At 38.2% G+C, this 22,972-nt stretch overlaps 1 protein-coding gene across 1 annotated transcript; it reads left to right on the forward strand.

The window, feature by feature from the left end:
• The first annotated feature begins 9,531 nt into the window (after window positions 1-9,531).
• On the forward strand, window positions 9,532-12,225 carry DDX53 (DEAD-box helicase 53). The gene is given in 1 exon segment (XM_065916661.1): window positions 9,532-12,225. A coding segment is annotated over 1 exon segment (2,694 nt).
• Window positions 12,226-22,972: the final 10,747 nt, after the last annotated feature.

The raw sequence follows: 22,972 nt of genomic DNA on the forward strand, positions 1-22,972 counted from the left end.
TATTTTTGTGCATGGTGTGAGAAAGTAATTCAGTTTTATTATTTTGTATGCAGCTCTCCAGTTTTCCCAACACCATTTAGTGAAGAGTCTGTCTTTCCCCCACTGTATATTCTAGCCTCCTCTGTCATAGATCTTCTCAAACCTTCATGTACATAGGAATTATCTGGTGGACCTTATTCAAATGCAGATTCTGATTGAGGAAGACTAGCATGGAGTCAGATTTGGCCTCTTTAACAAGTTCTCAGGTGATGTTGTCGGTTTGTCTACCAGACTGAATAGCAAGGCATTATATCAGAGTGCACCATGCTGACCTGATTTAATTGGAAAAATTCCATCCTTCCAGATAGCTCAAAGCCTGAGTGACAAGATCAGTGACCAGAATTGGAAGGACTAATTTAATAACAGCAGCAGTAAGAATAACCAACATTTATTGACATGCTCTTATGTGCACATAATGTGGATTGTCTCATTTTACCCTCACAACCACCCTAAGAAATAAATATCATTTTAACTCCATTTTACAAGAGAAAACTGAAGCACAGAGAAGTTAAGTAATTTACCCAGTGTCATACAAATAGTAAGTAGAAGAGGTGAAACTCAGATTTCAAGTCTCTGCTCATGATCAGTACACTCTATTGGGTCTTACTGCATATGTCTGGCTACATAATAGTGATAATTGTTGATCAGATCTGTGGGTGGGTATCAGCCCCCGTCTTTCCCTCACAGTCTTACCTGGACTCACCAAAAGGTGACTCCTCTTTAGGTCCTGATCATGGGTGAATTTTACCACCAACCCTGGCTCACCCCTTTCCAATGGGGCTGGAACTAGCCTTGCTGTCATCGAGATAGTATCATGTACCACATGGGCTTGGCCTCACATGAGCCCCGCCCCATGCTGCAAAGGTCTACACAATCAATTTTCATCCTATTTCCTTCTGTCCAATATTTCCATTTTCCATCAGCAACAAAATTCCACCCTGAACCATAGCCTCCTTGGGTGGGATCCTGACACTTCAGCAATTACTTGTTACTGAGAACTGGATAATCTCAAAGACTCTCTGCCTGGCAACTTGCCTTAAACACAGTAGCCTCTTAAACTGTTGTTCTGCCAGCTGCAAAATTACAGCTGTGGTATTAGAAGACCTTTGTCTACCATGGAACTGGACCTGGTCTGATAAGCATGGTTTTTGGACATTGCATATTAGAAAGGCTGATTTTCTTCTGGAATCATCCTCAATGACCAAGCTAGTTTCCCTCACCTCCATCCCACTTCCTCTCAGCTTCTTCCCCTTACCACTGCTCCATCTGTGAGGACCCCAGTCTGCTGGAGCTAAAACATAAAAATCTCAAAAACTTCCGGGTTTTGACTCACAGCTGCCATCCAAAAAATCTGTGTCATTCCAAGTAGAGACTATTCAGATCAGACAGTCTAGAAAATACCACTTGATGTTCTCCCTGAATGATCTTTAAATAGTCCCACACATCAATTAATTTTCTGCCATACTTCACTGGGGTTGTAATCCTTTTTAGAAAATTGAGACAGAGACTCCATAATGAGAACAAAACTACATCAAACACCATTTTAGCAAAAATTGAAAAATCAAAAGTGATAATATTTCTGAAGCAATGGCTTTGTTGAAAAGAGTAAATGCCATCAAATGCATCTATTTTCCTGTCAAGTACTATAATGAGACTGACAGAAAAACAAGATGCCAAATTAATCCACCCTTGAATGCTGTTGCCTTTTCTTCCATCAATTTTCTATGCCTATCATTTAGGAATATCAATAAACTCCCGAAGAGAAGCTTTAGCAGTTGTTTACATTGTCATTTGTGTTTCTCTTCCCCTACAGTGATTCATACGAAAGACTTAAGTCACCTGCTATCTCCCTCAATGGTAATGCACACTGCAAAGAATTGAGCATAAGCCCTTGCCCCAAATCCTTAGTTTGAATGGTTTTATCAACTACAAGCAGTCCTGAAGCCCAGAAGGAAGGCAATAAAAACTACTGTCACACTGGATTGCCTTTTTTATCCCAGATTATCACAACTGAATATGTTTATTGGAAGCGGTTTCCATGTCTTGCCTTCCCCAGGTTTCCCCAACCTATTGTTAATCGCCCTTGTGTGTAGTCAGGAAATGTTTGTGATTGCTTCATGGAGCTCAGGGGTTAGCCGGGTGACCCTGGGAAAATAACAAATGCTTTGCGCCTTGGTTTTCTCACGTGTAAAGTGTATTGCCTTTAGAGGGGAAAATTAGATGATAAAATTAAATAACATAAGAAAGGAAACAAGGTGCTTAGAAACCTCAAAGTCATGTAGTTCCATACATTATTTAATAACTTCTTGAGATACAAGTCCATGCCATGCAATTTGTTCATTTGAAGTGAACCATTTGGGATTTCCCTGGTGGTCCAGTGTTAAGACTCTGCCTTCTAATGCTGGTGGTGTGGTCTCAATCCCTGGTCAGGGAACTAAGGTCCCACATGCCATGGGGTGTGGCAAAAAAACCAAAACAACAACAACCATTCAATGGCTTTTAGTATATTTAGAGAGTTTCAAAACCATCACCACAACTGAATTTTAGAATATTTTATCACTCAAAAAGAACCTCTGTAGCAGTCACTCCCCATTATCCCTCCCATCTCACTTGCAAGTTCACCTCACCTTCTGCTGCCATCCTCAGCCATAGAAAACCACTCATCAACTTTCTGTACAGGTATTTACCTATTCTAGACATTTCATATAAATGGAGTAATAAAGTAAGAAGCCTTTTGAGACTGGCTTTCACTTCCCATAATACTTTCAAAGACCATCTACATTATACCATTTATCAGTATCTCACTCATTTTTTATTGCTGAATAGTATTCCATTATATGGATATAACATTTTGCTTATCAGCTTTTAGGGTTATTTTCACTCTCTGATCACTATGAACAATACTCTTCACATCTATGTACATGTTTTTGTGAACATGCTTTCATTTCTTTTGGATAGATACTCAAGAGGGAAAATGCTGGGTCATATGGTAACTTATTTTTAAGGTGGTTTTAGGTTAACCATTTTTAAAAACTGCAACAATGTTTTCCAAAGTGATTGTACTATTTTACATTCCTATTAACAATGCCTGAGAGTTCAAATTTCTCCTTTTACATCCTCACCAATACTTGCTATTATGTATCTTTTTTTATTTTAGCCATCCTAGTTGGTGTAATCTTATTGTGGATTTGATTTCTATTATCCTTATGATTAAGAATTTTGAGTATGTCTTCAGGTGTGTATATCCTGTGGTTAGCTGAAAACTTTTTCAGAACTCCATTTTAGTACTTTAGTTTATCTGTAGTGCTTTTAAAAAATTTACTAAGATTGTTTGCAGCATCATGTAATTTTCACACATACAACATTATATTTGGACTTCTGTATACACTTACCTGTGGTGCTTTTGAGTATATATCTGTATAGTTGGTTAGTGGTTGTTCCAGATATTGCTTTATCTATAGTTATCATAGTATACTAGTATCACTGATGAAATTTAGAAACCTTACCTTTCTGTATGTCTCTCTACTCTCCCCAATTATAACCGTTTTAACTATTGGTATTTTCTCTAAACACATTTAAAACCATATTGGACATTGTTATAATTTTGGTTCAATTGTCAAAAAACAATTTAGAAAACTCCAGAAGAAAAGGATACTCTTGTACTTACCTATACTTTTGCTTATTGTTTTCTTTCCTCCTTCCTGATATTCCAAAGTTCCTTGTTATCATTCCCTTTCCATTTAGAAAACATGCTTTAGCCATTATTTTAGGTCAAGTCTGCTAGCAAAAACTTAGTTTCCCTTCACTTGAGAATACCTGGATCTCATTTTCATTTCTGAAGGTATTTTCTCTGGATATGGAATTCTGGGTTGATCATTCTTTCCTTTCAGCATTTGAAAAATATTATGCATCTTCCTTCTGGCCTCCATTTGAACTGGCATTCCCTCTAGATAATGTGTCATTTCTATCCGGTGTTTAAGAGTTTTCTATTGTCCTTAGATTACAGAAGTTTGATCTTGATGTGTCATGTCATGGATTTTCTTGGGATTATTATGCTTGGGGTTTACTTATTTTCTTGAATCTGTAGGTTTATACCTTTTGTGAAATGGGAGATTTCCAGTCCTTATTCTGTTAAATAATTGCTCAAACCTATATTTGTTGTCCTCTTCTGGAACTCCAAAGATATGAATATTAGAATTTTTTATACTGTCCACAGGTTCCTGAGGCTCTATTAATTTTGTCTCCATTTTCTCTAGCTTACTAAGACTGGGTAGTTTTTAATGTTATGTCTTCAAGTTCCCTGCTTTATTACTCTCTCTTATCTATTCATTTTTAAAAATTTATTTATTTTACCCATGCAGGAATTTTGAGTATTGTATTTTTCAGTTCTAAAATTTCTATTTGCTTCCTCTTTGTATCTTCTTATTCTTGCTAGGACTTTTTTTTTTCTCATTTGCTTCAAGTATGCTTATAACTGCTCACTAAATCTCCCCCCCCCCCACCAAAGAATGGTTGCATTCAAATTCTTTTCAGATAATTTCAATGTCTGTTTCTTTTCAGCGTTGGCATCTATTTTTTTCCCCCCTAAATCAAGCTGAGACTGTTTCAGTTCTCAAGAGGATGAGTGATTTTTCAATTCTTAGACATTTTGTACGTCATGAGACTTCAGATATTATTTAAATCTTTTGTTTTAGCAGACTGCCACTGACACTATGCTGGTGTGGCATGTTGAGCCCTGCTTCATTACTTCCAGGCAGATGTGAAGTCCTGGCTCCCTATTTGGACATCACATGCACTGTGGAGAAAGTGAGGTATGCCTCATTACTGCTAGATGGGGGTGGAAGTCCAGGCTCCCCATGTGTGTCATGGGTTTCCAGTGACATGATGGGGGGCGGGATGCAGAAGGAATCTCATTCCCTCTGGCCAGTGTTTAAAACATAGACTAAGAGACTTGGTCTCCTTGGATCCACCCCAGTAGTGGAGGGAGTGTATCTCATTACCAATGGATGAGGATGGAAATTTAGGCTTTACTTTGGGCCTTTGTTGATAGAGCCAGGAGAAGTACACTGTGGTTACTATCAAAAAGATTTTTTCCCCAGCTGCTCCTTTCCTGGTCATTTGGCTAAAAAACAAACAAACAAAACATTCCCACTCCCAAACAAAACAAAATAAAACAAACAAAAAAAGTTTTTCTTGAAACTGTTTTTTATTGTGCCTGTTTCTGGGTTGCAGACTTCTCCAGCATGGACTCCAAGATATAAAGGAGAAAAAAGCAAACTCAGAGAACTCACCATTTTATCATTCCTCAAATCATTCCTTAGTTGGTCTGCTTTCTCTCTAGATTTCAGAGACTTATTGTTTGTCTTACATGTAAAATCAATAAAAGAGGAGTAATAGGGAGGTGTGTCTATACCACCTTGTCCAGAATCAGAAGTCTCCCCTCATTCTTTTTATAATGTGGCCACTAGAAAATATAAAATTATATCTGTGACTCCCATCATTTTTCCAGTGGACAGAGCCACTGTAGACCTCAGCTTTCTCACTTGCAAATGAGAGGGTTATAAGAGATGCTCTCCACAGTCAGTCCTTTCCACCTCTAAGATCCCATGATTCTAAGGATTCTTATGGTTCTGTATATAATGCAAATAATGTAGATAATGCTGTTGTTCTTTCCATTTACCTCCACCATAGATATCAGAATTGAAATAGTCCTGGAAAGCCCTTCAAATGCTTCAAAATAGAGCCAAGGGATAACTGAAGGTTATTATTATTTTTTAAATGAATGCCAACATGTTAAATTTCCATAGGAAATAGTTGGTAAGCAAGAATTCCTCAAAAGGCACTTATTGCAGGTGCTAATCAGCTTACATTATTTTTTCTTTACTGTTTGTGCTGAAAGAAGAATTAATTACCTCCATAGCCTCACTTCTTCATATACCTAAATAATGCATTCCCTCACTCTGTGGAGAATAAACTAAATTTGATAGAGAAAGGCTTAATGGGCAGCTAAAAATAGCACTGTAATCTCCTTGAAAGAACTCCCAGCACCCTCTCTCTTTTAGAAAGACTTTCCTTTTCTAAAACAGCTTAATGAATGGTTCTTGTTTCCTTGTGATTCTCTCCCTCATCCTATCCTCCCACACATTTTGAAAGACTATTAAAATGCATTTTCTTACAATATTCACGATAAGCCATCTTCTCGAAATCCACTGGATCATTCAGAGAACAATCCCAGTAACTTGCCCAGGAAATCCTAGTTTCCTAGACTCCTTATTTAAACATTGTGACACTGCTTTTCAGATTTTCAGTACGAGATATACAGTTCTCTCCCCAACCCTGCAAAGCTCCCCAGGCATCCAGCCGTGTCTCATCCCAATTTCTTTCCTTGAAATATGTATTTCTCCATCACTCCACAAAAAGGGACTTCTTGAAAGTCATTGCTAATTTCTTTCTCCCAAATTCAGTCATCTATTTACCTCCTGTCCTTTATGAAGCATTTTACACTGTTTCCCAGGCCTGGTCAACATGTTCTCTTGCCTTCTGTCCTATTGTCATGCTTTATTTGGATTCTCTTGAAGTTCTCTTGCTTCTTCACTGGGCTTTCTGTCCTCCTAGTCTCACGCCTAAAGGTATTTGTAAACCTGTCTTTCATTACTCTCTATTTCTTGGGAAGAATAGCTAAGTTATTTACCATACCTTGCCTGAACTTGACTATATTCTATAGTATCTACCAGTTTCAGTGTTTCCACATGAAAGAGGAGGAAAATACCTACTATGAACTTGCTGTGATGTGACACATTTTAAGTGTTTCACATACAGTGGGGCTAAAAAAAATTAGCTTCTTGGATCTCTTTTCTTTCTAGCTATTATTTTCTATGAATTCCCACTGCCATTGCCTGTTCACATCTTTCAGTCCAGTGTACTTAAAGTACCACAAGCACAGTCCTATCCTTCACTTCACTGCATCTTGCTTATGCCATATGGACCTGCTTCCCTAATTAATACTGACAGTGTCATATGACTCCTTCACTTCAGGTGCACTCCCTGTTTTTTAAAACCATTTTAAATTGAACTCATTTGAACGTCTTTATGGTCCCTGAGAGTTCTCTTCTCCTGACCCAAACTATCTTTCTCCAGTTCCCCTTTTTCTTAACCTGAGTCTTCTGTCCTAGTCCTTCAGGCCGCCTTCATTATTTCCCCAAGGCCACACTGGTTTCATCCCCTAAAATGCAAACATCTTTTGATCTTTAGTTCCACCCTCAGAGTGGCAGATCAGACCTACATCCCTTAGAGGACTTTGTCTCAACTTTCTGTCTCCCAGACCTTCTTGCTTGCCACCATGAGCAATAACTAATAACATCCTGAATCATCTTCATTTGCTATTGTGCTAGATGACTGCTGCTATTAATAGTTTGCAGGGTTTCACATACCAATAACAATTGAAAACCAAACCTAACTTCTGGTACTAGTTTAATACTTTCTGCCCAAGTAAAGACCCTTAAAATCATTTGTGACTCTCGTTTCCTTTCGAAAAGGATATTTTACAAAAGAAAATACAAGGGTACAATGCTAGAATGTAAAATTTTAAATTAAATAAATTTAGATTTATGAAAAAATGTACTGCCCTTATTTTTTTCATTTGGATATGACCAGAGAAAACTGTCGGGGAAATTCTTGAACAGGCATTTGAGAATTTTTCTATAAATATAAAATTATTCCCATAAAAAGGTTAATGAAAATACTGAGAAGAGGTTCCATTGGCAAATTCCTTTGATAAATTTGGGTTAAACAAGGCCCAACTGCTGTACGCCTGAAACTAACACAACATTGTAAATCAACTACACTTCAATAAAAATTAAAAGAAAAAACAATGCCCTGCTGAGTTTCTCAACTCCTGTAATCATCAGAGCTTCTGAGATACCTAATACATACTGTGACTCTAAGAAGATACAGGGTGCTATATTTTTATATTTGGCCAGTAACCTTTCTTTTTTCTTTAAAAAGCATCTTTGCAGGAGAAATACTGAAACAGAGAAGCCTTTTCCCAATGCGTCAAAGACTTGTACCTGATATGAAACCATGTTCAAATTTTAATCAGCAACTTTGGCTTCACGAGAGAACATACCATGAACATTTAACAGGCAGAACACGAAACTACAGGGTAACATGGTGGATGAGAGAATTACCATTACAACTGCATTTACTATTCTGCTTCAATTGCCCAAAGTTAACAGGACAAATATAAAAGGATAAATAATTAGTGTACTTTAGTCAAACAAGGAAAAAAAAATCAACCATGTAAGTACGGGATGAGGAAGAAGAGACTTAAGCATCCATAACATGCCTATGAGCAGTTTTGTGTCTTGAGTTTGTACGTCATGGTCAGTGAAGGGGATCTAACACGAAAGGTTAGGTCATTTCTGTGGACTTCTTTAGTTTATGGCTACATCTTAAAAGGTCCACAATGAATCCTTTCCAAAGGAGAAAGAACAATATAGGAAGCATTTTTGAAAACATGTCATATCTAGAAATGTTGAAAACACTAGAAATTTTACCCTGTTGAACAGGAAAACTAAGGGGATTTGAGAGTGGCCATTAAGTATAAAAGGATACAATGAGAATCAGGGTGGCTTTTACACTGCACCTAATAAATTGCTTTTACATAGCCTTGCAGTGCTAATATCCCTGAATCTATGAGACTACACAGAAAGGGAAAAATTAGGAGGCACTGACAAGAGTGGGAAAGTATTTAAAACACCTTCGAATTTAACAGAGACCTTAACAGAGATCTCTTTTCTAAGCAGCATCCCTGATATAATAATCAGAAAGTGCCTGAACAAATGTTGGAGTTTAACTGAAGAATCAGAGGCAAAAATGCCATCCCTCAAAATGTACCTAAGAGATTTCTGAAGGTATAAATTAAGAGGACAGGGAATTGATGAATTTATTTAGATCCAGTACTGTTGTTGCTCAAAAAGAAATTTACTGAAATAAACACACAAATATATAAACAAGTAAGTTGATTTTCAAAATTCACTTTTTTCCCTCCTATGCAAATAACTGGATCACAAGAAAAGTTCAAGGCGTGCTTCCTGTCTGCTCCCACACTGAGCCAAAACCAGCATGAGTCCAGAGACTGAGGCGTCTGTGACACTGAAGCTGGGCAAACACTCTCAGGGCCCTTTAAGTGTACGTAGGGTCAGCCCCTGAGAGTGACTGTTGCTTTAAATTTTGCCTCACAGTCACCTGCTTGCCTCACAGTCACCTGCTTACCTCACAGTAGACCCAGCCCTGTGATTGGTCAGCCTTTCCAAAGCCCCGCCCCAACTGACACTATATCAAAGACAAACTTCCTAGGAAACTGCAGTATAGCTTCAGACCAGCTGCCTGTCGGTTGGTCTCCAGCAGGTGGAGATGAGAAAGGAGCCAAATGACTCTTTTTCCAGCCCAAGTTAGACGAGAGGCCATCACTTACTTTACCATTGCCCACAAATGGCGTCGGCGCCAGAGAAGAAGCGGGTGGAACCTACTTTGAGAGATCTGAGAGATCCCCAGGTCAGTCGGGATGGCAGGGGTGGCAGAGGAAGGGGCTGGAGCCACACCTCTGGCCGCGCAGAGTCTAGGGCGCCCAGTTACCGAGAACCACCGCTCTGCTTTCTCATTAAGAGCAGCATGATTGGTGCGGTGATTGGGCGTGGGGGATCAAAAATACAGGATATCCAGGATTCTACCAGTACAAAAATACAGATCATAAAAGGTGGTCCTGAAGCTGAGGTAAAAATTTTTGGCAAGAAAGACATGAAGGCCAAGGCCAAAGTGGCTATAGAAACTCTTGTTAAGAAACGAGAGAGAAGCTACAGTTCAGAATGCAGTGTTGATAGTGCTGCCTCTCAACCTTTTGCTGGAAGAGGCTGGAGCAGAAGTACCACCACCAGAGCCACTCAGCCCAAAGATGACACCACCAAAGCAGCCCAGCCCAGAGACGACAATGTCACCAGAAGGGCCCAGCCAGGAGACCACATGGCCAGAGAGGCCCAGGCCGAAAACGACGACACCACCAGAGGGGCCCAGCCCAGAGAAACTGCCGCCAGAGCTTCCCAGCCCAGAGACGAGGATGCCGCCAGAGAGGCCCAGCCCAGAAACTACGCGACCATAGTGGCCAAGCCCAGAAACTATGCGGCCATACTGGCCCAGCCCAGAGACTCTGCGGCCATACTGGCCCAGCCCAGAGACAAAGCTGCCAAAAGGGCCCAGCCTGGAGACCATGAGGCCAGAGACCTCCAAGTCAAAGACAATGATGCTGCCATAGCAACCCAGTCCAGAGATGATGCTGCCATAGCAACCCAGTCCAGAGATGATGATGCTGCCATAGCAACCCAGTCCAGAGATGATGCTGCTGCCGGAGCAGCCCAGTCCAGAGACCCCACAGCCAGAGAGACCCAGGCCAAAGATGACACTGCCAGAGAGGCCCAGCCTAGAGATGATGATGCCACCAGAGGGACCGAGCCCAGAGACCACGGGGCCAGAGAGGCTCAGGCCAAAGACAACACCAGAGTGGCCCAGCCTAGAGACTATGTGGCCACAGTGGCCCAGCCTAGAGACTATGCAGCTATAGTGGACCAGCCCAGAGATTTTGCAGCCATAGTGGCCCAGCCCAGAGATCACGAGCCCAGAGCCACCCAGCCAAGAGATGTCACTGCTAGAGCAGCTCAGCCACGGATAGATTGGGATAAAGTAAAAGCTGGAGTGATAGAATGGAATAAAAGAAAATGGGCAGATTTACCACCAATTAAGAAAAACTTATACATAGAATCCAAAGCAACACAATCATTATCTCAAGTCGAAGTGGACATTTGGAGAAAGGAAAATTGCAACATAAGGTGTGATGACTTGACAGAGGGTGACAAACGTCCCATACCCAAGCCCACATGTACATTCGAAGATGCTTTCCAACAATATCCTGAGATTATGGAAAGCATTAGGAGAGCTGGTTTTCAAAAGCCAACGCCAATTCAGTCTCAGGCATGGCCAATTATTCTACAAGGAATAGATCTTATAGGGATTGCACAAACTGGAACAGGCAAAACACTATCCTATTTAATGCCTGGCTTTATCCATCTTAATTTTCAACCAGTGTCTAGAAAACAACGGAATGGACCTGGCATGCTAGTCCTTACACCCACCAGAGAATTAGCTTTGCAAGTAGAAGCTGAATGTTCTAAGTACTTATATAAAGGTCTTAAAAGTGTTTGTATATATGGTGGTGGAAACAGAAAAGGACAAATACAAGATGTTACCAAAGGTGTAGACATCATTATTGCAACTCCTGGAAGACTAAATGATCTACAAATGAATAATTATGTCAACCTAAGAAGCATAACCTACTTGGTCTTGGATGAGGCAGATAAAATGCTGGACCTGGGGTTTGAACACCAAATAATGAAGATCTTATTAGATGTGCGCCCAGATAGACAGACTGTTATGACAACTGCATCTTGGCCAGATGCCACCCGTAGACTGGCCCAGTCTTATTTGAAACAGCCTATGATTGTTTATGTTGGCACTCTGGATCTAGTTGCTGTAAATACTGTGAAGCAAAACATAATTGTCACCACTGAAGAAGAAAAACGATCTCTGATCCAAGAATTCCTACAGAGCCTGTCACCCAAAGACAAAGTCATAGTGTTTGTCGGCAGAAAACTTGTGGCTGATGACTTATCAAGTGATTTAAGTATTCAAGGAATACCTGTCCAGTCCCTGCATGGTGACAGGGAACAGTGTGATCGAGACCAAGCATTAGAGGACTTCAGAAGTGGAAGAGTGAAAATACTGATCGCTACCGATTTAGCATCCAGAGGTCTTGATGTCAGTGATGTCACACATGTATATAATTACAATTTTCCACGCAATATTGAAGAATACGTACACAGAGTTGGACGTACTGGAAGAGCAGGGAAAACAGGTGAATCAATCACCCTTGTGACCCAAGATGATTGGAAAATTGCTGATGAGTTGATTAAAATTCTCCAAAGAGCCAACCAGACTGTGCCACCCAACCTCCGATCAATGGCTGATCGGTTTAAGAAGCGTAAGCAAATTAGGAGATAGGAAAAAAATCAAAGAAACCTCAAGAAAAATGCACCGAGTTTTATTAACATCCACACCTTGAAAAATTTCACCTACTAGAATATCTAAGAACAAGCTTTCTTAACATCTGCTCCTTGAAAAATTTCTCCTACTAGAATATCTAAGACTGAGTTTTATTAACATCTGCACCTTGAAAAACTGTACCTACAAGAATATCCAAGACTGAGTTTAATTGATGTTTCCACCTTGACAAGTTGAACCTAAGAGAAGATCCAAGATTGAATTTTATTGATGTCTCCCACACTGAAAAGTTGCACCTACAAGAAGATCCAAGGTCAAGTTTTATTGATGTCTACAACTTGAAAAATTGTATCTACCAGAAGATCCAAGATACGTTCAAGTTATGCAGTACTCAAGTTACCTAAGGAAATATTGGGAACATACTGTCAGTTATTGGACATTTAGCTAACCATACCACTAGGCTTTCAATGTATGTTCCTTAATAAAATCAAAAGTGCTTTGAAAATGAGAGAGTGTTGTGTGTTTGTTAAAGTCTGCTTTCTTTTATAGCCTGCCATGTCCAGCTGTATCTTCTCTAAAAGACTTGGTAGACAATAACAGTGGTGCTTTTCTTGCTTTAAAATAGTTGTACTGAATTGGAAACTAGTTTTCATCAAGCTTAACCCAGTCAAAATATTTTATTTGCCCCCAGTGGTTGGTGACAGAATTCCTAAAACTATCTCCACTATCATTCCCTACTTAAAAAAAATTCATTAGAAAATAAATGCTCAATCTTTTAGAAGATCCCATAATATTTTTTTCAGACAGATGTGATTCATAGAGTAGGGTGTCTGACTGAGTGACTGGGAACCAGATCTTCATATCAACTCTCACTAACCACTTATTAAAAATTCTGGGGAGATCACTTGTCTTCTGTAGGCCTCACTATCTTCATTAATAAACAGGAATGTTCATGTTATGTGATTTGGGGGTCTCCTTCACCACTAAATTCTTTGGTATTATAGCTAAATTGTGTACCCCAGCGTTACATTAACACTTCATTTTCTAATCTAGAGGAAAAACCACACCCTTGTGTAACAAATTGAACAATGAAACCCATTTTAATGACTAGAAATAGTGCATTCTGCACTTCTATTGATCTTTGAAATATGATTCACAAATTGTCTTTACTTTCTTTTCATCTTATTTTTCAATTTGTCTTGAAAAGGTCAAAATCACATATATACATCAGAAGGAAAATTTATGTGAAAGAAAATCTGTACTTGGAAAAAAATTAAGAAAACTCAGCATGGGAACCAAGTTTAGTAAAATTCCTAAATTTATAACTTTCTTACATTCCATTTAGAAGCAATATGCATCTTGTCCAGCTTCCCAGGTGGCACTAGTGGTAAAGAACCTGCTAATGCCAGAGAGGCAAGAGACGTGGGTTCAATCCCTGGGTCAGGAAGATTCCCCTGGAGGAGGGCATGGCAACTCACTCCAGCATTGTTGCCTGGAGAATCCCAAGGATACAGGAGCCTAGTGGGATACAGTTCATAGGGTCGCAATGAGTTGGACACAACTGAAGCAATGCAGCACACACACACGTATGCGTCTTCTCACATTGCAAGAAGATATCCTTACAAATGTTGCTAAATTTCATAATCCAGTGTTTAAGAGAACATTATCATTAATAAAGCCTTACCATTTCTGGGAAATTAAAAATAATAATCCAGCAATCTTTTCCCCAGCATGCCTCAGCTGTAACCACAACAAAAATCCAGAAATTAAGTGAAATAAAGAGGTAAACACTCTAGGTATAGTTGTTTAAAGTTCAGGTTCTGACTTTAAAGACTTGTTATAAAAGTATTGATATCTCCTGATAAAATTAACAGCAATAGTTAACAGTTATTGAGTGTTTGGTATATATCAGGTCCTTTGTTTTGTAACCAATAATCTCTTTATTGAAAATTCACTTAGAGGGTAATCTTAACCCATGTTTTGCAGAAGCTAAAATAATGTCAGAGGAAGTAACTTGCCTAAGGTTACTAAATCTGATTAAAGAGGAACTGTGTGCTATTTTTACCCAGCTATGCCTGGCTCCAATATTTACATTCTTTTCACATCAATACAAGTTACTGTGTACAAGGCAATATGCTTATCTTGAGACTGCCCACATGTTCAGATTTAGTGAAATAGCATGTCAATATACCCCAATGCAAAAGCAGTCTACAGGAGAACCTGTGAGAGAAACTCAAATGGCCTGTTCCTATTCATTCGGATGAGAAATGATGAGTGGTTAGAAAGCTGGAGTGTATGCTATTTGCCAGAATTCCTCTTAGGGACAATGCTGTATTTGTTAGAGAAAAGGGTAACAAGCCTCTCAAGATAGAAAGTGAGGTTCCTCAATCACATTCAAGTAACAACAAAAAATACCACCCAGTGAGTAAAACGAAGAAACATGCATTTGTTTTTCAAGACAAGGCTGAAAAGAAGAGCTACTGTATGGGGAAATGTATGTAGAAATATTAATAGAACAGTGGTTTTCAACCAGGGGCATTTTTGCCCCTTCTCTCCAGGACACATTTAACTATATGTGGAGACAGACAGAACTGGTTGTTTTAATGTTGGGGGTTTGGGGTGGTGGTGGCATTCTGCTGCTGGCACCTAGTGGGGAGAAGTCAAGGATGCTGCTCAACACACTGCAATCTACAGCAATGGTTTCAGCCTGTTGGGTACCAGGGACCAATAAGACAACTTTTCCATGGATGGGCAAGTGAGGGGGGGTGGGGATGATTTGGGGATGATTCAAGCAGATTACATTTATTGTGCCCTTTATTTCTATTATTATTGCATCAGCCTCATCTAATATCATAAGGCATTAGATCCTGGAGGTTGGGGACCCCTGATTTACAGGACAGTGCCCACAAAACAGAAGATGACTTGGTCCAAAACATCCATAGTGCTGAGACGGACAAACCCTGAGACAGCATAAGCAAAACAAAACCAACCTCATAGTAACCAAGAAAGAACCTCAGGGGAAGAAATAGAGGATTTTAAAATTATATCATGTAGGTCATACAGAATATGGCCCTACAACTTTGCTATCCTTGGTATAGTCTGCATCAGTGGCTCTCCACCAAGGCCAACTTTGCCAGATGTGGTGGTCACAACTCAAGGGGAGGGCTATTGTCATCTCTTGGGTAGAGGCCACTGGTGCTGCTAAATGTTTCAATGTGCAGGATAATCCTCTAAACAGAGAATTATGTGGTGAAAATGTCAGTAATGTCATAGTTAAAACTTGCAATAGCTTAAGTAAAGCATCTTCTCTGCTAAAGTCAATTGCAGAAAAACCAAGAAGGGACTTCAGCCAGGGAAACAAAGAAAAAGGATATATACTTTGTGTAAACTGTTCAATGGCTTCTCAGGTGACACAGCTTGGTAAAGAATCCACCTGCCAGTGCAGGAGACACAGGAAGACACGACCTGTGGGTAGGGAATATTCCCTGGAAGAGGAAATGGCAACCCACTCCAGTATGCTTGCCTGGGAAATCCCATGGACAGAGGAACCTGGCAGGCTATATAGTTCATGGGGTTTCAAAAAGTCCGACATGACTGAGTGACTGAGCACACATGCACATACACCGTTCAATAAAAGATTCTCCATCAGCTTTCGTTATCTTTGGTAGAATCTGTATCAATGACTATCAATCAGAGTTGATTTTGACTCCTGGGGGATACTTGGCAATGTCTGGAAACATTTTTGGCTGTCCCACATAGGCAGCAAGATTGCTACTGTCATCTAGAAATCAGGAAAAACATCCTTCAATGAACAGAACAACACCCTACAACACTGGATTTTTTTTTTTTTAGACCCAAAGTCTATAGCATTAAGGTCAAGAAACTGCAGTTTATATTGACCAACAAAGTTTTGTGAGTGAGTGACTCAAATAAATATTGAGTTTTGTGTCCAAATTAGAATAGAGTGAAACAAATTAGAATATGCTGACACCAGAGACAAACTGTCTGAGGATTCAGCTGATCTCAGAAACATTCCTGCAAAATTCTTAGCATGATGATTTACATTCAGTAGGTACTTAACAAATCTCCTATCACCTATTATGTAATGCTTGTTTACAATTCTGGATGCCATTACTCACACTGTTTCCCCCATCTGGAATGCCCTTTCTCTGTCTTCTCTGCCAGGTCAAATCAGATTCATCATTCTGGGTCTAGCCCAAGTGCTACATCTCCTCCAAGATCCTATCTGCTCTCTTTCACCTCAAAACTTCTGTAGCTTTTGCTATCTACCAACCATACTGACGTCAGTGCCATACTAGTTTACATAACTACAGAGACAATTTTGAAAAATTCCAATTAACTAAGATGGATTGCACTATCAAATATTTAAGTGAAAGTGAAAGTCGCTCAGTCATGTCAGACTCTTTGGAACCCCAGGACTATACAGCCCATGGTTTTCTCCAGGCCAGAATACTGGAGTGGGTAGCCTTTCCCTTCTCCAAGGATCTTCCCAATCCGGGGATTGAACCCAAGTCTCCGGCACTGCAGGTGAATTCTTTACCAGCTGAGCCACAAGGGAAGCCCTATTAATAGTTAAATAAACCACAAAAATCTAACAGCTTAAAAAGTTTTATCCTAAGTAATTGATAAATCATGAGAACACCATCCAGAGCTAAATCTGCATAAAAAGCAAACTTTCTTTTCCATTTATGTTTATTAGTTGAAGGCTAATTACTTTACAATATTCTGGTGGGTTTTGTCATACATTGACATGAATCAGCCATGGATTTACATGTATTCCCCATCCCGATCCCCTCTCCCACCTCCATCTCCACACGATTCCTCTGGGACTTCCCAGTGCACCAGGTCCGAGCACTTGTCTCATGCATCCCACCTGGGCTGGTGGTCTGTTTCACTATAGATAATATACATGTTTTTATGCTGTTCTCTCGAAACATCCCACCCTCACCTTCTCCCACAGAGTTCAAAAGTCTGTTTTGTACATGTGTGTCTCTTTCTCTGTTTTGCATATAGGGTTATCGTTATCATCTTTCTAAATTCCATAGATATGTGTTAGTATACTGTATTGGTCTTTATCTTTCTGGCTTACTTCACTCTGTATAGTGGGCTCCAGTTTCATCCATCTCATTAGAACTGATTCAAATGAATTCTTTTTAATGGCTGAGTAATATTCCATGGTGTATATGTACCACAGCTTCCTTATCCATTCATCTGCTGATGGGCATCTAGGTTGCTTCCATGTCCTGGCTATTATAAACAGTGCTGCGATGAACATTGGGGTGCACGTGTCTCTTTCAGATCTGGTTTCCTCGGTATGTATGCCCAGAAGTGGGATTCCTAGGTCATATGGCAGTTCTATTTCCAGTTTTTAAGGAATCTCTACACTGTTCTCCATAGTGGCTGTACTTGTTTGCATTCCCACCAACAGTGTAAGAGGGTTCCCTTTTCTCCACACCCTCTCCAGCATTTATTGCTTGTAGACTTTTGGATAGCAGCCATCCTGACTGGCGTGTAATGGTACCTCATTGTGGTTTTGATTTGCATTTCTCTGATAATGAGTGATGTTGAGCATCTTTTCATGTGTTTGTTAGCCATCTGTATGTCTTCTTTGGAGAAATGTCTGTTTAGTTCTTTGGCCCATTTTTTGATTGGGTCACTTATTTTTCTGGAATTGAGTTTCAGGAGTTGCTTGTATATTTTTGAGATTAATCCTTTGTCTGTTTGTTCATTTGCTATTATTTTTCCCAATCTGAGGGCTGTCTTTTCACCTTGCTTATAGTTTCCTTTGTTGTGCAAAAGCTTTTAAGTTTCATTAGGTCCCATTTGCTTATTTTTGCTTTTATTTCCAATATTCTGGGAGGTGGGTCATAGAGGATCCTGCTGAGATTTATGTCGGAGAGTGTTTTGCCTATGTTTTCCTCTAGGAGTTTTATAGTTTCTGGTCTTACATTTAGATCTTTAATTCATTTTGAGTTTATTTTTGTGTATGGTGTTAGAAAGTGTTCTAGTTTCATTCTTTTACAAATGGTTGACCAGTTTTCCCAGCACCACTTCTTAAAGAGGTTGTCTTTTTTCCATTGTATATCCTTGCCTCCTTTGTCGAAGATAAGGTGTCCATAGGTGCGTGGATTTATCTCTGGGCTTTCTATTCTGTCCCATTGATCTATATTTCTGCCTTTGTGCCAGTACCATACTGTCTTGATGACTGTGGCTTTGTAGTAGAGTCTGAAGTCAGGCAGGTTGATTCCTCCAGTTCCATTCTTCTTTCTCAAGATTGCTTTGGCTATTCAAGGTTTTTTTGTATTTCCATACAAATTGTGAAATTATTTGTTCTAGTTCTGTGAAGAATACCATTGGTAGCTTGATAGGGATTGCATTGAATGTATAGATTGCTTTGGGTAGTATAGCCATTTTCACAATATTGATTCTTCCAATCCATGAACACGGTATATTTCTCCATCTGTTTGTGTCCTCTTTGATTTCTTTCATCAATGTTTTATAGTTTTCTATGTATAGGTCTTTCATTTCTTTAGGTAGATATACTCCTAAGTATTCTATTTTTTTGTTGTTGTTGCAATGGTGAATGGTATTGTTTCCATAATTTCTCTTTCTGTTTTCTCATTGTTACTGTATAGGAATGCAAGGATTTCTGTGTGTTAATATAAAAAGCAAATATAAAGATGGAATTTTTTAATCGGTGAAGAACAATCTACCCCCCAACCAAAATCGGGGGACGGGGGGTCATGCCTCATAGCCTGTAGGATCTTAGTTTGCTTACCAGGGATCAAACCCATGTCCCTTGCATTGGAAGTGTGGAGTATTAACCACTGAACAACCTGGGAAGTTCCCCAAAACAATTTTTTTTAATTAAAAAATATATCAAACATATCAAGACAACTGATCAACCATTACTCTCCTACTATATTATTTTTTTTTGCTTTTTATTAAAAATAAAATAACTTCAAGCTTGTAAGGAATATAATTTCTGATATCAAGATGGAAAAAATTTAAACCTAGAAGAAAGCACAGAAAATTCAAGGTAAATATCAATAGGTTTAGCAATGTAAACATGAAATGCCAAAAATACTATAAAAGACAAAGGAAACACCAGAAAAATGATTTAAAATATATCACATATTCATAGTCACTTATTTTTAATATACAGAGGTTTTTTACAAACAAAATATAAAGGATGAATTCCCAAATAGAAATATGGACAGAAATGTAAAATACAATTTACCAAACAGACAGATAAGTGAATACACATGTAAAGTGCTTAACTTCTCTATAATCAAATTAATGAAATGAATGAAAATTAAACCAGTGAGAGAACGTTTTTCTCTAGAAAAATTAGCTGTAATAAGGAAAAAACTGGGATCTTAGTTCGCCAACCAGGAATTCAACCTGGGCCCTTGTCAGTGAAAGTGATGAGTGAATACACATGTAAAGTGCTTAACTTCTCTATAATCAAATGAATCAAATGAATGAAAATTAAACCAGTGAGAGAACTTTTTTCTCTAGAAAAATTGGCTGTAATAAGGAAAAAACTGGGATCTTAGTTCACCAACCAGGAATTCAACCTGGGCCCTTGTCAGTGAAAGTGATGAGTCCTAACAACTGGACTGACAGGAAATTCCCAGGGAATACCTAATACTAGTAGTGATGCAGGAAAATGAACATTAATAAATTATAATTTTGCAAAATTATATTCCTTGGAGGGATAGTTGAGATTATGCATAAAAAGTGTATATGCTTTAATAGACTTGGACCCAGTAATATCAAATCTAGGCATTTACCATAAGGAAAGAATTATATATATAAATATATATACACACACACACTCACACACACAAACACGCACCAAGATGTATATACAAGGCTATTTATGATATTAATTTAAAAAGTTAATTTGTGAAAAAACTTTCAAAGTCCAATGACAGGGTCCTAGTTAAAAAAACTTCAGTTTATCTATTCCTGCCTGGGAATAGCAGAAATCATGTTCTTAAAGAATATTTAAAGGAAAGTAGTTTATAAAATAATCTCTTTTATTTTTAGAAAGTTATATCTGTCCATTTATCAATATAGAATAAAACAGATGAGCTGGATACACGCAGGCACACATAAATGATAGTAATAGTTTTATGCATTATATAGTTAAAACTGGTTTTAATTATTTTATTTTCTAAAATTTATACAAAATAACACTGCCTTAACTATAATAAAAATTATTTTGATATATCTGGAGAAAATGCTAATTCAAAAAGATATATGCAGCCAGTATTCATAGGATCACTATTTACAATAGCCAAGACATGTCAAAGCTATGGTTTTTCCAGTAGTCATGTATGGATGTGAGAGTTGGACTATAAAGAAGGCTGAGCACTGAAGAATTGATGCTCTTGAACTGTGGTGTTGGAGAAGACTCTTGAGGGTCCCTTGGACTGCAAGGATATCCAACCAGTCCATCCTAACAGAAATCACTCCTGAATACTCATTGGAAGGACTGATGTTAAAGTTGAAACTCCAATACTTTGGCCACCTGATATGAAGAACTGACTCATTTGATAAGACCCTGATGCTGGGAAAGATTGAGGGCAGGAGGAGAAGAGGACAACAGAGGATGAGATGGTTGGATGGCATCACTGACTCAATGGACATGAGTTTGAGTCAACTCTTGGAGTTGGCAATGGACAGGGAGGCCTGGTGTGCTGCAGTCCATAGGGGTGCAAAGAGTCAGACATGACTGAGCGACTGAACTGGACTGAACTGAAGGCATGTAAGCAAGCTAGATGAGTGGATAAAGAAGATGTGCTACATATATACAATGGAATATCACTCAGCCATAGAAAGAAATAATACCATTGACAGCAACATGGATGGACCTGAGGTTATCATATTTAGTGAAGTAAGTCAGAGAAAGACAAATATCATATGATATCACTTATATGTGGACTCCAAAAATGACCCAAATGATCCTATTTATAAAACAGAAATTGAGTCACAGATGTAGAAAACAAATTTATGGTTACCAGAGAGGAAAGGGGGAGATGAAATAAGAATTTGGGGTTAAAAGAAACACACTACTATATATAAAATAGATAAACAATTAGGTCCTACTGTATAGCACAAGCACAAATATCATATGTATAGCACAAACACAAATATCATATGTACTGTATAGCACAAGCACAAATATCATATGATATCAAATGATATCAAATGACCCAAATGATCCTATTTATAAAACAGAAATTGAGTCACAGATATAGAAAACAAATTTATGGTTACCAGAGGGGAAAGGGGGAGATGAAATAAGAATTTGGGGTTAAAAGAAACACACTACTATATATAAAATAGGCAAACAATTAGGTCCTACTGTATAGCACAAGCAACTATATTCAATATCCTGTAATAAACCATAATGGATAAGAATATAAAAATATATGTATAACTGAATCACTTTGCTACACACCACAAGCTAAAAAAACATTGCAAATCAACTATATTTCAATGAAGCTTTTTAAATGATGTTGAACATAATTTTTCAATAACTGAAGAAATCAATTCAAGAAGCACTGTAATTGAAGGTGTTCTAAATAGGAGCATCTCTTGTTTTAACTTCTAAAATGTAAAAATCATTAATAAGAAACTTGTCCCTTTTCCACCACTGCCTTTTAAGCTCTAAAAACAATGCCTATGGGACATAGTAGGAGCACAGTAAGTATCTAAATGAATTAATAAGGGAATGAATAAAGGAAGAAAGAAGGAAGGGAATTAAGTATACTGTTTTATTTTCATTGATCAAAAGCAAGCATTTCAGTTCCTTGCTTTGTCTGGTAACATCTACTGGCCTACACCTCACCTTCTGTTCAATAATAAGAAAAATGCTAAGCATTCTTACCACAAACAAAACAAAACAAACAAACAAACAAAGGAACATAGAAAAGTTTAGTTGTTGGATGTGTCTATTTCCTTGTTTGTGATGAGAGTATAATGAGTGTTTGCATATATCCAAACTCAAATTGTACACATTAAACATGTGCCATTCTTTGTATATAGATAATACCTCATTAAAACTGTTAATAAAAAAAAAGAAAGGAAAGAACAGAGCAAGGCTTTCAACTCGAGATCCTTTTTTGTCATACTTTTACCTGTGAATAATGGGAACTCCAGTTCTTCTTGGTTTTTGTTTGTATCATTACATTGATTTCACCATGAGGTTTTCTAACTCGTATCAAAATAAAAAGTCAAAAATTATCAGATGTTATTCTTAAAAGAAAAAAAAATGATGTTGCAGTACTGCTGAAGAATATGATTGCAGTTTTATTTAAAACCACTGACTATAATTGTGTATAAATATCTCATACATGTTTGTCAGTACTTAGGGACAAATTTGCCAGAATACACCAAAACATTAATAATGGCTGTCTCTGGGGAGATAAGTTGGGGAGAACAATCAATTATGAAGTTCTCCTATTTTTATAATAAAAAGTATTTGATGTATGAATAATAGAGATGGTATATGTATTACATCTAAGACTTGAACATTTTACCTTCTTTTTCAAGAAACTTGAGAATATCATGGAAATCTGCACTTGTATAGAATTAAAATTTGTGAGTTCTTTTGTCTTACTTGCAAAATTCAGAATTGTCTTCTTTTTAGGAAAAGACAAATATCTACATGAAAACGTAAAAAGAGAAAGACAATTAGTTAGATATGATTAATTCTGCACATGGAAAAAATTTCTTTCTTGTGCCATTAGTAAATAAGCAGGAAGAGGAGGAAGAGGAAAGGGAAGAGGAG

The sequence above is a fragment of the Muntiacus reevesi genome, chromosome X (genome assembly GCF_963930625.1).
Source record: "Muntiacus reevesi chromosome X, mMunRee1.1, whole genome shotgun sequence".
NCBI lineage: Eukaryota > Metazoa > Chordata > Mammalia > Artiodactyla > Cervidae > Muntiacus > Muntiacus reevesi.